The 15,984-nt window shown below is 44.1% G+C and overlaps 1 protein-coding gene across 1 annotated transcript in view; it reads right to left on the minus strand.

The window, feature by feature from the left end:
• Positions 1 to 5,971: 5,971 nt before the first annotated feature.
• m1ap (meiosis 1 associated protein) overlaps positions 5,972 to 15,984 on the minus strand; it is a 32,818-nt gene continuing 22,805 nt past the window's right edge. The window contains exons 5-12 of the mRNA XM_070993809.1: positions 11,633 to 11,794; positions 11,225 to 11,384; positions 9,241 to 9,382; positions 8,947 to 9,010; positions 8,709 to 8,851; positions 7,978 to 8,093; positions 7,687 to 7,768; positions 5,972 to 6,199 (exon numbers count right to left, since the gene is read on the minus strand). Coding sequence (XP_070849910.1) covers positions 5,972 to 6,199; positions 7,687 to 7,768; positions 7,978 to 8,093; positions 8,709 to 8,851; positions 8,947 to 9,010; positions 9,241 to 9,382; positions 11,225 to 11,384; positions 11,633 to 11,794 — 1,097 coding nt within the window. The remainder of the gene's footprint in view (positions 6,200 to 7,686; positions 7,769 to 7,977; positions 8,094 to 8,708; positions 8,852 to 8,946; positions 9,011 to 9,240; positions 9,383 to 11,224; positions 11,385 to 11,632; positions 11,795 to 15,984) is intronic.

The following is a 15,984-nucleotide window of genomic DNA, read 5'->3' on the forward strand; positions in this document are numbered from 1 at the left end:
TTCCCGTCACTCCTGTGCTGCTTTTTATCCCTGTCATCCCTCTTTATCCCTTTTTTTCCCCCCCTTCCCTTTATTTCCCCACCTGCTGCTGGAGTATTTTCTGGACAGGAAAGTCCTCCAGCAGTAACTGGATTACATTTAGAGGTAAATTTCCGAACTCTGTTCCCCACCTCCGCTGTTCTTTCAGACAGAGTGGGGGAAGAAAAACAGAAAGAGAAAGAGCGGCGACAACCTTCTGTCTTTCTCATTAAACTTTGGGTGAACTCATTGGAAAAAGAAGCATGGCACACGCACACACATGCACACACACGCACACACACGCACTCCGCTCAGGGTACTGTTTCCATGCTGTCAACATTTGCTTCTTTAATATGGGTCAACACTTCCTCATTGGAATATAAAAAAACAAATTGTTTACAAATTTACAGTCAGTGTGCCAGAGTGTGTGTGTGTGTGGAGAATATGAACACCAATCACTATCATATCTGTGCATTCAATATGTAATGTTTATTAATGAGCTTTACGGGTGTTTTACAGTAGTTTGGCCATTTCCAGTCTTTATGCTAAGCTAACCTTATGCGGGATGTAGCTACATATTTAATGGTCTGAATGAGATGCAACAGAGGACATTAGACAACTAGACTTTCACAGGCTTTTGGCAACATGACTTATTTCTGAAATTGCAGTTGTACGTATGGTGGGTAGACGCACCACAACACTGAATTTGACAGAATACTGGTTAACACACAGTTACCAGTAGAGTTGTAGAATCAGTCATCAGCATAACATAATGACTGAGTTCACCTTTGGGAACACATATTTGTTGCATCCTTCCAAACTCGTAGTGGTTCAGGTCTTGTTCCTGTGTTACAGTCGCCTCCTCTCCTTCCTTCTTCACATTTCTCTCCTCATCTGCTTTGACCTTTCACACATCTGCAAAACAGCTCAAATGACTGCCCGAGTGCCCCTGAATGTGCGTGTGTGACAGCCACAGGCGAGCGTGTGTGTCAGAAATCTACCGACAGGCCTGCTGCTGTCAGGTTTGTTCAGTTTGCAGCGTATCTGGCGGGACTGTGCGTCTGCATGTATTCCTCCACTGCTGCCATATGACATGTGTGCATTCCTGTGCCATTATGTGTGTGTGCTCAAGGTTGGTAGCCTCATACTGAAAGCATAAAAGAGACCTTGCTTCATAGTTTCAGATCAATTTCTGTGCGTTTTCTCAGTGTTTGGAGAAATGTCAAGTCAGCAGGAAGCCCTTTAATGTTTTGCTGCAGGACTCATGATGGAAAAAAGAACAAAAACAATGAATTGAAAAACGAGTTGCTAAATGTTGAAACTGTTGACTTTAATAAGACAGACGGCTTGATCTTCTTTCGTAGGCGTATTTGTGTGTGTATCTCGAACCACATGATGCTATCTTTGGTCAGAGCAGCTTTATTTGCAGGCTTGAGGTCTCTACATTTCTGCACACCGATGTCTCACACACACGCAATCTTCAGCTGTTATCATGTCAGCCCTCTTGTCCTCTTCTCTGTCTGTCCTCAACACTGTCTCACCGTCTTGTTCCTGTCAAGGTCTCTCGCTGAGTCTCGCTTTTTTTTTTAAAAGGTCACGTCAGACTTACGGAAAGAGAACAGGGTCAGTCCTACGACAAGAGGCACTGAAACTAGGCTTCGCACTGAAAGGTGCTTTTTGTGGAGGCTGGAATGTGGTAACATGCTGGGAACAAACACAATTTTTTGCACACAAAGATGAGAAGATGAGGAGAGGCACAATTAGATGTGAATTTTCTGTGGGCTGAGCGAATTGACACAGACAGGATGCTAGGGTTAGCAATCATTTGAAGTGTTTCAGGCCACGTGGCTGATGTAAGTCCAATATTTACCATGCTTTTAGCTCTCTTGTGGTGTACGCGTCTGGCTCTTTAGCTGCTAATGTTCTATTATATACGCAAGCTTGCTGCATTCGGTGCAGGAAGTGTACAGCGGGTTTATCAGAGCAGTGAGCGTGAGCCAAAACAGTACGGCTGAGAGCTGCAAAATCAAAACAATGAGCTGAAACATGCTAAAAACCCAGATAAGTAGTATAAATCATCTTTAAGAGATGCAAAGTTGAAAGAAAATATAAGCAATATATGAAAAAAAAAATCACGTGGAAACTCATCATTTTCAGTTCAGACCATGCGGACAATCTCGTGTAGATTTCACATCTGTCAGCTTCACTTCTGAGTGTTGTAAAAAACCAAACAAACCTCGAGCTGAAACTCAGCTGCGTTTCCTCATTCTGTTTTAAGATTACGCTACACGACATAAGAGACCTTTCTCTTCTCTGCACGTCTGATGAAGAGTCATACGTCCCTCCTTCAGACACACCTGAAACTGTCCGGTTTCCTCGCCTGTGACTGTGCAGACCACCAGCTTTTATTTTTAGCTGTGCGTGGGCAAGCCCATTCAGTCATACGAAGAGACTTTCATTCACTCTCTCGCTGCTCTCAGCGCAATCTAAAGGAAATGACAGCTTCTCAGTCAGACTGTGGCTCCACTGCCTTAAAAAATAAAAGGGAATCCTGCACAAAGATTTGAGAATGAAGTGATTTTTATGCATGTGTCAGTGACCCTGCTAAAGCGAAATCTCTCAGGCATTAACAAGAACGTTATGTCAGATCAAACTAAGTTCTTCAGGGCCTAATTTGTTAAGCAGATTTAAGGCTGGAGCCGTTTCAGTGTGATTTATGTTCATCAGTGGGTCTCAGACTTCTGGATGTTTCGAGACCTTCTTTACCTGCGTAGGAGGACAGACCTTAAGATTTCTGTCAGCAGGGTTCTAGATCAGCTCCTGTAGCCTCCTGACTTCACCTCCTCACTTCCTCCTCACAAAGACGCACTTCCTCTTTCTGTTCTCGCTGCGCTCTGCTTGTGAGAGAGTTGATTATTCTCCGAGTTCTATATCGCGTGTGTTCGTCCGCGTGTGCATTAAGGTCCTGTGAGGTCGTAGGTGTCAGAAATTAAAGGAAAAACACAGCAGGGACAGAGGGAGCCTGACATTTCTTTTGTCCTCTGCAGACTGAAGCTAAGGAAATGCTACACTGAGAATAAAGCAGGAAGTCAGTGCACTAATATCATCCTGACTGATATAGAAACTGATGAGGTACAGAAAAAATACTATCACACTTTTAGCCACTCTTTTACACCAGAATGGAAAAAAAATAATAAAAGACTTTCGGAAATGGCAAAATATTGCTGCAGTTTCAAACAGGAAGCCGACAAATCTATGTACAAAAATACAGAACTTATCAGCCACAGTGGAACCATAACAGAGGAGCGTCCCGTCCACGCTGACTGCGAAGCACAGACTTGTGTCAACTGTCTGCAAAGTGAGACAAAACGTTGGCGTGAAAGGTCACCCCTCCACCCTCAGGAAACCTCGAATCAAAACTTTAAAAGCGGGAGACAAACTGTCTCCTGTAGCATGGTGAGCGCTCACTCTGTCTGCTAATTAGTCATTCATTGAAAAGCATATTTGACTGTGTTTTAACAGCGCTGCCAGACAGAATATCGAGTGATGAAAAGCCGCCATTTTGCCAGAAAGAAACACACTTTCCAGGTATTATATGTCAATGTATGATGATAAAGTTTCACTGTGAGGTGCCTGAACTGTGTGTCAATGCAGGACTGGACTATTTATCGGCTGAACAGCAAATTTGTCAACAGACAAGATGGCACGAACTAACCCCGAATGCAACCTGCGAGAGCACACAAACATGCCACCGTTTCAGAAAGAGACCAAATACGCTCATGTGCCTTTTCATGATCCAGCAGTCTGTTAAAGCTGTGCGCTGTGCTAGCATGCTGCAGGTGGAACAGTGGGTGGTAAAAAGCCAGAGGTGGTTAGATGGCCTCTTTTCAAAGCAGGGGTAGCTCAGTATAGTACAGTATCACCTCATAGAAAAGTTACCAGAAGCGTCCCACCAGTATGTCACTTTAGGACAATTTATTGCAGTAAAAGATCCTTAAATGACACGACTGCGGAAAAATCAGTTTACAGGGTGAGCAAGTGGCACCAATTCATGTCGATGTGCAGCTCAGATGATGCATTAAAAACAGTCAGAACGTGAAAGCTGAACAGGAACATCAGTTAGTTTAGGAATAAAATGAACAACGAACAAAGAACTAACCAAACAGCTGCAATGGGTCAAAAACCTGAAGCGTCTCCTGACCAGAGACTTAATGCTGAATGAATTTGCAAACATAAATAGGAACACTATTGTTGGCTGTGGGTCACGTCCCATTAATCTGTTATGACATTTAATGAGGAGTGTGGCCGATGTCCTCTGGGAACTCTGGCTTCAGCCATCTGACCTTTTAGCGGACAGAGAGACTGCTGTTGCTCTATTTGAACAAATTTATGAAATTGACACACACTGACTCGACTCCTCTGAGCCTGTGAAGATTAAGAAGAGAGCAGTGAGTGAGAGGGAAAGGGGGAGAGGACGGAGAGAGAGCGAGAGAGAAGTGGGTAAAATGTCAGTGGGTAGTTTCGGAGGTCTGGTCAAATTCTCTCCAGGGACAAAAGGATCGTTGTGGATGTAATTCGTGAATGCGGAAGTCCTGTGACATCACAATGTCATGAAGACATTTGCCCCTGGCTGGTCCCTGTAATGTTATAAGGTTCAACAAGGGGGTGGAATGGCGGGAGACTGATTAAGCCAGTGTGTGTGTGTGTGTGTGGATGACAAAGCTCCTCGACAAGGAGTGAATTAATAATAGTGACGATGGATGTGTGTAACTGACCAATGTGCGTATGAGCATGAATCATTGATTGACATGTGTGCAAATGTAATCTTGTCGTAATCGACCGGTGATGTCACTGCGGGATCGACCCCTCAAACGCACGACGCGCAGTTTTCTTCGTGGCAAACCTTTTTGGTTTCACTGTGCTTTTTTATCCATTTTCTCTCCTCTCTGTTCTCCTTCCATTCACCCTCCCCTCACGCTGCCTTTCAACCCCCAGAGAGGGAGAGCGCTGTGGGGGTGAAGGAGAGCAGAGAGGCCCCTCTGTCTGCTGCTTTATTCTCTGTCTCATTAAAACAGTGAAGCTGTGTTCAGACGGGGGCTTAAGGGCAAAATGAAAATGGAATGTGCATATATGTGCGTTTGTCTATAAGTCACTGTATATTAGAGGACTATGTCTGCTTTATTATGCCTAAAATCATCATTTTATTGCTGGTTTTTGCTTTTTAACTCTTGATGTGTGCTTGTGGGTGTGCTGCCGCATGCAGACAAGGCTTTTTATACATCCTTTAACCTCCCTCTGATCTCCCGCTCCACCCACCTTTTTGTTCTTTTTTTTTGTCATTTCGTCTAACTTTCTGTTCCTTCCCTCCATTTTTTGACTCTTCCGGGCTTCCATTGTCCTGCTGTTTCCCTCCTTTTCATCTTTCCTCCCGCTTTTTCATTGTTCGCGATGGGCAATTTTGAAGCTCTGCTGCCTCAGCAATCTGCAGATGGCAGCGAGCTGACACTTTCCTTCCTCTCACACACACACACACACACACACACACACACACACACACACACACACACACACACACACACACACACACACACACACACACACACACACACACACATATGAGGAGGACTGTTAAATTCAGGTCTGGCTGATGCTGTTCTTGTGGTGGGAATAAAGAGATGAATTAAAGTATCAAAAGAAGCTGTAACCATCCAGAGGGTAGCACAGACTATAGTGTGTACGTTGTATATGCTTACGTGCAAATGAGTATGTCTTTCCCTCTTTTACAAGACTTTTAAAGCCTTTATGAGCTGCTTAATTACTCACAAACTTTACAATGGAGACCAATGTGTGTGTGTTTGTGTGTGTGTGTGCACTGTAAAGCCCTCTCTCTGTCACTCGCCTGTCAGTGCGCTGCTCTCTCAGTCCACTTTCTTCTGCCCGTCCTCCAGCGTTCTTACTGAACTACCATGGAGACATCATCCTCATCATCCTCATCGTCTTCCTCCTGCCTAATAGGGGGCAGGGTCCGACCGCTGCTGCTGAGGAGCGTCAGAGCTGGACGAGAGGCCTTAGGAGGAGGAGGTCCCATGGAGGAAGAGGAGTGGGAAGAGGAAGAGGGGAAGGGAGCCACAGTGGCCCTGACCTTGCTGTTCGTTCCCAGTTGGCGACGCTGGTTTTGAGGCTGAGAGGTGGAAACACACCAGTTTTATATTTCAAGTGTAAGCTTTGACACTTGCTACTTAGATGAGAAAATAAAGTGGCAGCTTTGACTAAACAACAGTCTGAGCTGTCAGTTCTTGGCACACTCAACTGATAAGAAAGACAAAAAAAAAGAGAGTGAGATACAAGAGAGGAAGAAGAGGAGGCTCTGAAGGAGGTGGAACAAACGAGAGATAAAGAATTAGAGAGGAAAAGGTGAGAGGAGGAAGACATTAGCAGGGCAAATACAAACATTATGTTAACAGTTAAGGGCTGAGTTCCACTGCAGTGAATCCAGAGTGCGTTCCACAGAACAGAACAAAAGAAAAGCAGCGGATGAACATTTTCTCTGCGTTTTGCTGCTGTAGTGAACTATTTGCATGTCAGCAGCCTTATCAACCCTGATGAGTCACACTGCCAACAGCTACACACTCTTGGGTCACAGCCGACCCAAAGACTGTGAAATATGGACGCCTACTCTGAAAAAATGACTGCTGGTGTGCAATCGGTGACAATTTTGGTCATTTCACAAACGCACGCTGGATAAAGCTTCATTCAAGATGAATCTTTTATGATATAAAACCACAGTCATGACATGTCAGCTAGTTTTATCAGGCTTTATGACTCACTACAAACTCTAAAGTACAACAAAAGAATGATTCACAGCATTATGTGTTCCTGTGCAAAAAACACTCAAGGAGATAATCTAACCTCTTCCTGTATTCACATTTTAGTTTTGGGTCCACATGAAACCAACTTTTACTCCAACTTTTGATGTTTCACATGCATCCTCATATACAACCACAATAGTTATTGTTGTAATCTCCCTCTAAACTTTCACAAAAGTCCAATAAATTAACATAAATTTGTGCAGGAGAACTTTGTTTTCCCATTAATCATCTCACAACCCCTCAGATTTATCTTGTGACCCTTTGCAGGGGCCTTTCAACTTGGCTGGGAACCACTGGACTAAACTACTTAACACTGTAAAAAGTAGTTAAGAGGTGGATATTTGGCTTTTACTTTTTACTTCTTCCACTACTGGTTAGACTGTCTTGCCACTGCAGGTTCAGGTCCTGTGTGATTTTCTAAACTTAGATTAGAGTTGCACCTGGTTTATTCACCTCCTGCTTTTGTTCCTCATTAACCAGTGTGTGCTGCCAGTGATAAGGCTGTGAGAAAAATGTTCAACATCAAAGTAAGACGTCCTATATCCACCTTCCGTGTAGTGCCTTAAAACCTAAGTGCTGCCACCTACTGAGGACATGTGGAAGCGAGGAGGAAGTTGCATTGTCAAAAAACACTCCATGCACACAACCTCAGTGAGGTTTATAAAAACATTCTACCCGCTTCGTGCTGTCTAACTGCTCTCGACTCATGCCGTCGACTTCACTCGTGTCATAATCATTGTGCTCATTTATTGAGCTGCACATAGTGACCTTTACACTGTCATAAAGCTGTGGTGTTTACCTGCCGTGGCTGTCTGCTGCCTGTGGTTTTGGGGCCCTCTGGTGGTTGAGACTGGTTTCTGTGGGCTGCTGCTGGCTGCAGCCTGCAATCAACCATCACCATCATCATGCGTTACATAACAATTATCAATATTATTGTCACAGTCTCCATGGTGGTGATGAGGTCGTGAGGCACCTGAAGTTGCCCAACACCCTCACAGATTCGGCTGTCTTACAGTCCACTGTTCTAACATCATCACGAGGGGCACACAGGTTTATTTGCATCATATTTTCATGCTTTGTGGCAGCTCACCTGTATGGGTATCGTGGCTGTGAGAGCAGGCCTCTACTCCTGAGGTGCTGGTACAGGTTACTGCTCAGAGAGAGAGGGTTGAACACGAACTCCTCGTCCAGCTGAGTGACACAAGCCTGACAAAAACAGACAGAAAACAGTATCAAGCAACCAAACTATTGAACTCAATGGCCAGGAGCTATGCAAATACTGTAGGAGGCCAGTGCAAATGTAGAAACGCATAAGCATAGTCTGTCCAAAATATACGTGATACACATTACTGTACTGACAACGACTAACTACGGAATTAAAAGTCTAGCAGGTGATGAAATGAATCAAACTTTGTGTCCATTTCTGCATTTCTGCTTTGAAGTGAGTGACTGAGAATCAGGTCATTCTTAAAACACAGGATATGTAGATACAGGATATATCCATAGACCTGATACTAATTCAGAGAAACACTTTCATTCATCTAAGCACGTTAAAAACTAGTGTGAGCTTATCTTCAGTTTCATCTTTTATCAGATATATGCTATTTTTACCGTAAAGGAAGAGAGGATCACCTCACTGAGAGCATTAATAGTCAGATGAGGAACTGTTCTGAAGGTGTGAAACAGTTTTTCATCAGCCCCATATTCAGTTCCTGGTATCAGTACGTGCGCTGGTCTAAAATTAATCCAGGTCTCCTTTTGAGTTCTGAATACCTCTGTGCACTTCTGCAATTTATTTACAATGAACAAAGGTCACCTCACCTGTACAGTGTGCACAGCATCAGGTGCAGCTTCCTGAGCTGAGACGGGCAGTGAGCAGGGCAGCAGCAGCTCTCTGGAGACCACAGGCTTCAGAAGGAGGGAGAGAGACGGGGATGGCTGCAGGACATAGTGAGAACACACACCTGTGTTGTACACGAACAAACACAGGGTGAGTGCACTGAAGAGGGCTGACAATTCTTTCTCACACACACACAATGGCACCCACACACATATGGACCTGAGCCTCCAGCTGTAGACCTCTGCGCCGGCTCCACCTGCAGCAGCAGGAACAAGTCACGACTCTAAAAGAGGGAAAAACATCAAACAGTTTCATTCATTTGTATTGCACAGTGGAAGACCGGATCCAACTACGCAGAGGAGGAAGAAGAGTGATGGAAATAATTATTCTGACAAGCAAACTTGATCAGCTTATTATTTTCTTTATTTAGAAAATGATTATAATAAGCTCCAACATTTCTCTTTATAGAATCTACAATGTCCAGATTGTGAGATGAGCACACAGCAAACACACCCTGAGTGTGTGGCAGAGAGCGTGGAACAAGTTGTGGTTGGTCTCCAATTCATCCCAGTCCAGCTGCCAGCAGGTGGTGGGGCGGATCACCAGCGGCAGGCCGTACAGCACACTCTCACACACTCCATCTGCATGCAGGGTTCTGCAGAGCACACACACACACAACCTTGGTTAGTGTCCAGACCCAAGCTGAAGGGCACACAAGTCCATGACATCATCTCCCTGAGCGTCCTCCAGCCTCATTTAAATGTCACTGCTGTAAATCATGACTCATCAGTATGTAAAGCGCACACACAAACACATACACGCACACAGTGCACCATAACTTTTGGACTGGCCGTTATGCAAAACACACACTCACACACAGGCACAAATTACATTCGACTGCAGCTCCCAAAAATGTAAAACTGATGCAAATCAGGGGAGAGGAAGAAACTGTTCACCTCGGTTAGGCCTGAATGTCTGCTTTCTATCATCAGCGGAGAATGTGTGTATACACACAATACACACAGCACTCGCTTCAACGTGATGCTCTGTGTAAAAGTGACGGTAAGACATAACGAAGAAGTTGCAGACTTTCCATCTGTAATTGATCATTTCTGCACAATTACTCTATTTGTGATGCATCAGACAAAACTCACTGTAATTCCTTTGCCTTCATGCTCTTGGATCAGCTGGACAAGAATGTCACATGACTTATAGACTGAAAGATTTGATTATGTTCACCATGTTTTGAAAGAGTGAAGTTACCACGTACAGTATGATGAATTACAGCAGCCTGAGGAAGATGCTGTTTCTCAGGATTTAAATAGCAATGGATCTAACACAATTTATGCAAATTGCTTATTATAACGTTGTATACTGCATTCTTTTTCCTACAAGAGATTATAAGATAAGATAGGATAAGATAAGATAAAAAGTTATTCATCCCACGTCTGGGAAACTGTTACAGAGAGCAAAGCATCGAGAAGAAATCTTGAAAAGTGTTTTGCAAGATGAGTCTCCTCTGAGCACATACTTTGGTCGTGAGTAGTCAGGAATAATCATTACTAAACTAAATGGAGCTTATTAAGAGTACTACATATATAGTTAAACTGTGAATGTATTCAAACTTGTCTCCCTCTTGTTACTGTATTTCTTGAGGCTGTATTCTATTTTGTTTTGGTGGGATGACAAGTACGGGACTTGTTTTTGTCTGTTTTGTATAAATGTGTACATGCTGGAATTACAATACACACCAAGGGATTCGTCTTCTGAATTTCATTATAACATGTTTTGTTTTGTTTCTGCAAAAATAAAAAAAGAATGTGGGGAAGGAAGGAATAAAATCATTTTCATTCATGTGAAAATACTGAAAACATTTAACCCCAGTGCCCGAGAATAGCTTTAGATTCATTTTACTAGAGTATACTTGTCCTTTAAGGGGATATAATAAAGGCTAAGGACACTATACACTGTAACGTACAAAGCGTGTAAGTCAGCTTAACAAGTTGAGGAAAACTCTGGAGCTTTCAGGCGTGGAGCCCAAATCTAGACGCTGTGAATGTTTTCCAGCGTCAGAGCTGGTGACTCCTGCAGAACAAAGCAGACTCTGATGTGATGGGAGAGTTTCATCTAAGAAATATTCCACTTCTCCCTGCTATCAGAATGAAGCCATTCATAGACGGGCAGGGTTTTACTGCGCAACATTATGCACGCAGTCTAAAAGACAGGGAAGCATGAATGTGACTGGAAAAATGGTGAAGGCAGACATCAGATCCAGATGGTCCCTTTAAGGTTTGAACTTAGCATTTGATATTTTTCATTCATGCTGCTCACCATGCAACAGATTTCCTGGTCATAATGCACATCTTAGCACAAATGTTTTGTTTTTCCTTTGTACTGAAGCTCAAAAAGCGTGTGGATGGATCTCAGTTGAAAGCAATAGAAGCTGACTTTCGTGCATCTATAGTAACAAGCCCCTCCCTGAAGCCCCGTCTCTTACTTGATTGCTTTCAGTCTCTGTGGCGGTTGACTCTGATTGGCTGATTCCTTGGTGAAAGGCAGGAAGTCCCGGACGCTCTCCGTCTTCACGCCAAGGTTGGGGCTCAGGGGCACGAGTGCAGGGCTTATCAGACGCTCCTGCATGTCACACTTCACGCACACTGCACGAGGGACAAATGTCTTAAGAGGTGCGAAAAGACATCACATGTTACTGTCACATGCCATCTGAATCTGTAGGTTATCTGGAGAATGACATGTGACCGTGGGTCTCACGGTATGCTGCACACAAAGCCCATAGCTATGGGTACCGCTGGTCTATACTCCAACCAGTTTTGCCACTATCAGCTGAAATCACATACACATATACAATAACCTAGAGGAGATATTTTGGTATGTTTGTGTGCAGTACCTGCTCCTGGAAGAGGATTGCCCTGGGGGCTGGGAAGCAGGAGGTGGAGGTGCTCTCTGTCTCCGCCCTGCTCTTGAAGCCATGCCTTCAACACCATTTCCACGGCGAGCACACTGTTCTCCACCTGCTGCAGGTCGACCTCCGTTCCCAACATCAGACAGTCTGAGGACAGACACACAGGGGCATCAACATCTGGATTAAAGGTGAATTAATTTTGGTAAAGCCAAACATGTTTTCCAAATCCATGTCCGACACAGATACCAGCTGCTGTGGTTTATTCCTGCAGAAACTCAACAATATTCACCTACGGCCACTAGATGGAAACAGAATTCAATAAATCCGATGAACAGCATGGCCTCTGGGACTCGACTGACACTGATGACTCTCTGAACTCATTTGAAGGCTTCAGTGTATCTGGATTAACCAAAAACCTTCTTAAGCTTCCCTGGATGAGAAGGCCTGACGCTGAGTTCCTTCAGGGAAGAAGATGGGCTGAATTTTTGGATGTTAGCTGACTTTTTTAAAGACGACAGACGATGCAGAGAATTCAAAAAGCAGCCTGTCTAGTTATTTCAGTCTCTCTTCTCTCATTTTCTGTTCTTATAATAATGCTGCATTGGACGGAAAGCAGCTGCATTGCTCTACCCTCTTTGCTGATGATTTCAACTAATCACTACAGAAAAGCAAAGAGACCCTATGGAGCTGCCCCACCCTCCACTCCTGCTCTCTCTCTGCTGCCGTCCCCCAATGTCCATTTATTATTGCAAACTAGACACAAACCTTACAGAATCCCCCTCTTCTCCTGTTCCCTCTATCTGGTGTTTAATAGTTAATGACCCATCAGGAGATAACTAATGGGACTAAAGGGAGACAAGAGGATCAGGAGGCATTGTAAGAGCCAGGGAGGGTACAGATGGAGGAGAGGCTGACAGAAGGGGGGATAAGACCCAGAAAAAGCAGAGGATGTGGATGAAAAATAGACAAAGTATTTAAAGTCTCCCTTCTTGGAACTTTTCGGGAGAAAATGAGAAACTTTAAATTCCTGGAATAAAATATGTCCTTGCTTCTTTCATCTGTCAGAGGCAGACACAGTATGGAAGCTATTTTTGGTTCTGGGCCAAAGTTTTTAAAAGTACTTCATCCAGAAATAAGTACTTCATCTGAGGGGAAGGAACTGTGTTTGCTGCGTTTTGTTGCTGATGGACGTTTGTCGTCAGATCTCTGCAGAATGAAGGCAAGAGGGATGAAGGAAGAGAGAAAAAGAGATGCTTAAGAGGGTAACAACTGTGTACCAATGGCACTTTTGCTCTACAAGTTCTCCTTTTATGTGTCAAAAAAAGCACACTGTAAAGGCAAGCTTTCAATTCTGACACATGCCACGTTGCTCTTGCTCTTAATATGGATTAAAGACCTGATGGGAGTTCTCTGACACTGGGGATCAACAGTAAAATAAGACCTGCGGTCTACTGTATACCAGCATTCCTACCATCCTGAGTGGCTGCAGAGCGTTAAGGTTAGAAAGGCAGAGACAGAGAAGTAAAAGCCGAGGTGAGGGATCTTACAAAGGCTTATACAGTCAAAGGAGGAACACAGGGAAGAGAAAGACAGGATGTGTGCTTGTCTTTATGGCAATGGCAATGCAGAGATAGGAGAAAAATCCTTGAGAGATGTACAGACATGGAGGAAAATGGGTTGAAGAAAATCAATTGCCATTCCCTAAGATAATGTCTGTCTGGGGAATAGGAATGGAAGAGGAGGAGACAGAGTGAGAGAGAGACAGAGAGGGGTAGGAGAGAGAGAAACGTGGAAGTTGGCGGAGATAGAAAACAAGGGAGGAGAGCGTAAATTACACAAAGAGCAGGAGGAAGTGGGAGAGAGGACAGGGGAAGATGAGATAGAGAAGAGATGGATGGGTATGAGGGTGAGGGATGATGGACCACACTTGGAAATGCTCCTAATTAGACCATGGAGCGTGTATCTGCGTGCATGTTTGCGTGTGGGAGAAAAAGGCGGAGATCAGGAGATGCACTGCGTCTCACAGCAGCATAAATAACTCCAAAACAGTCCGTCTTCTTCTGCATGCGCGCTTGTGTGTGTCATATCGCTTTCCACAAAGCAAAGCATTGCTGACTGAGGATGATGGGTGACGGCAGTTAACCTCGACGTGTGTGTTCAGTGAGACAGCGAGGAGCTGAAGTGATGAGGTGCTGTCTGCGTCTCCTCAGCAGGCTTATCTGACTTCATGAAGAATGTGTTTACACGGCTAAATCCCCCTACAGATGCCTCTCCTTTTGAGTCTTTACCGAGTTCATTATGTGCGTGTTTACTGTAGGTATGAAAGATTAGAGAACCTCTCTCCCTTTCTTTCTGCTCTGTAAGAGATTGAGAAACTGTTAAATTACTGCAGATTTATAGCAATTACATCATATTCATGTTGACTCACGAGTGGGTTACAGGGCTATGTAGAGTCTTTTCAGTTATTTCCTCTTTAACCACAAGGTCGCCAAACTGCCTTGAAACCTCTACATCGCATCTGTTGCTACAGTTAAGACAGAACGGGTTTTAACTGCAAGACCTAAGTTCCTGTTGCTGACTCATCACAACCCTGGAAACACACATCCTTTAAAGGATGCCTGCTAATGCCTTGCCTGCTTACATTTACATTAGCGTGTCTCTTCTGTCTTCACCTGTCTAATGACTGGAGAGCTTCTTCCTGTGCAGATGACTCATTTATGATTCCACATGTTGAATGACGGTGATGCACACCTGACACACAACCACTGAACATTTCTGCTTAGGGTGACACCTTCACGGCGCCGCGTCTCTGCTGAAGCTCTTGTTGGAGTAAAATTTAAAAAGGGCAAACATGTCTGCGACTCACCTCCGCACACATACACACACACACAGACACAAATTGATTGGAGGAAAATGTAATGACTTCAATTTTGCTGTAATTTCCCCAGAGACATCCGTTTTTTGTTACATGACTGATGAGCATTTTCAGAGAAGGTTGGGTTATTTTGCCAGCAGGGTTGGGCTGTCATTTTTTTTTTTTTTTTTTTTTTTTAAAGATGATTTTTTGGCATGTCTTTGCCTTTATTAGACAGCAGATGCAGAAGCAGACAGGAAACGGGGGGGGGGGGGGGGGACAAGAGGAGTTTGACATGCAACAAAGGAAGCGGCGACGTCGTGAAGCCCATCAAGCCATGTGGCACGTGCGGTATCAAGGTGCTCCGGGGCTGTCACAAGGGAGATAACTACATCCTGAGCTTTGTGTTCTTCTTCCTCTGTCTCCTCTTCTAATTGACCATCCCTGTGCTATTTCTTTTCATGACCGCCAACTCTCTCTGACCCATCCTGGCCCACACCCAGTAATGGTTCCTTTCGCTCTGTGCATTAGGAAGTGCATCGAGCTCATGTCCATCGACCAATGTAACATTAGCTTGTGTGGGGAAATTAGCGAATCAGCGAGCTAATGCAGCAGGAGAAGAGGAAACAGAGCCCTGCTCCACAACCCTGTTTTCACTCATTTGTTTAGATGTGGATCACCTTTCTCTGATACAGATAATGGACTTTGCACTTTTGTCGGTTTAACCATTGATTCTATTGGTTGTGATACCAATGTACCCTTTTAGCTGTTGTTATATCAGCCGCCCAGGTTAAATACTATTAATAAAATAATAAAGACTTTTCTGTCCTTACTTAGCACCATCAACCTAATGCATCTTCTGACACAAACTACACAAAGTCTAAGCACGAAGGACGTGTTGATGAACATCTGTCTCTGGAATTTTTCCCTCTGAGGACAGTGACGGCACACACTCCGTCCTTGTCTGTCAGCGTGAGCATTAATGATGAATAGCTCATTGATGTAGCTTGAGACTGTGACAAATAGGACATTGATCATCTGGTCTGAAACACAGCCACTTGACACACCAGCGGCTGTGTGACCTAATTGCCGTGCAGTCGCTTCTGATGAAGCCATGCGGTCACGGAGACAATTAAAGCAGACTGACACTTGAAAAGGACAAGGGGACGAGGGGGCAACAGCAGCACTGCTATTTGGCTGTCATCACCGAGGACGAAGGACAAGTGATGAGAGAAAAGAAGAGCTATGATGACAAATACTTGAAAGAAGTTCAAAAAAAGGACATCTTTTTATGACGGCTCATTAGGTATGTCCCCACATTCTTGGTGTTTTTGTGGTGTCCATATGCAAAGTGCAAGTGGACACACAATGAAAACAGGCTTGAATGAAAGAGAGACGAATGAGACGCAACCATGTTAATGTAAATAAATGATGTTATAGTGAGAATGATCAGCAGAGAAGAGAAGCTAAGTGACGGCAAGAG

This window comes from Chaetodon trifascialis, chromosome 23 (assembly GCF_039877785.1).
Source record: "Chaetodon trifascialis isolate fChaTrf1 chromosome 23, fChaTrf1.hap1, whole genome shotgun sequence".
NCBI lineage: Eukaryota > Metazoa > Chordata > Actinopteri > Chaetodontiformes > Chaetodontidae > Chaetodon > Chaetodon trifascialis.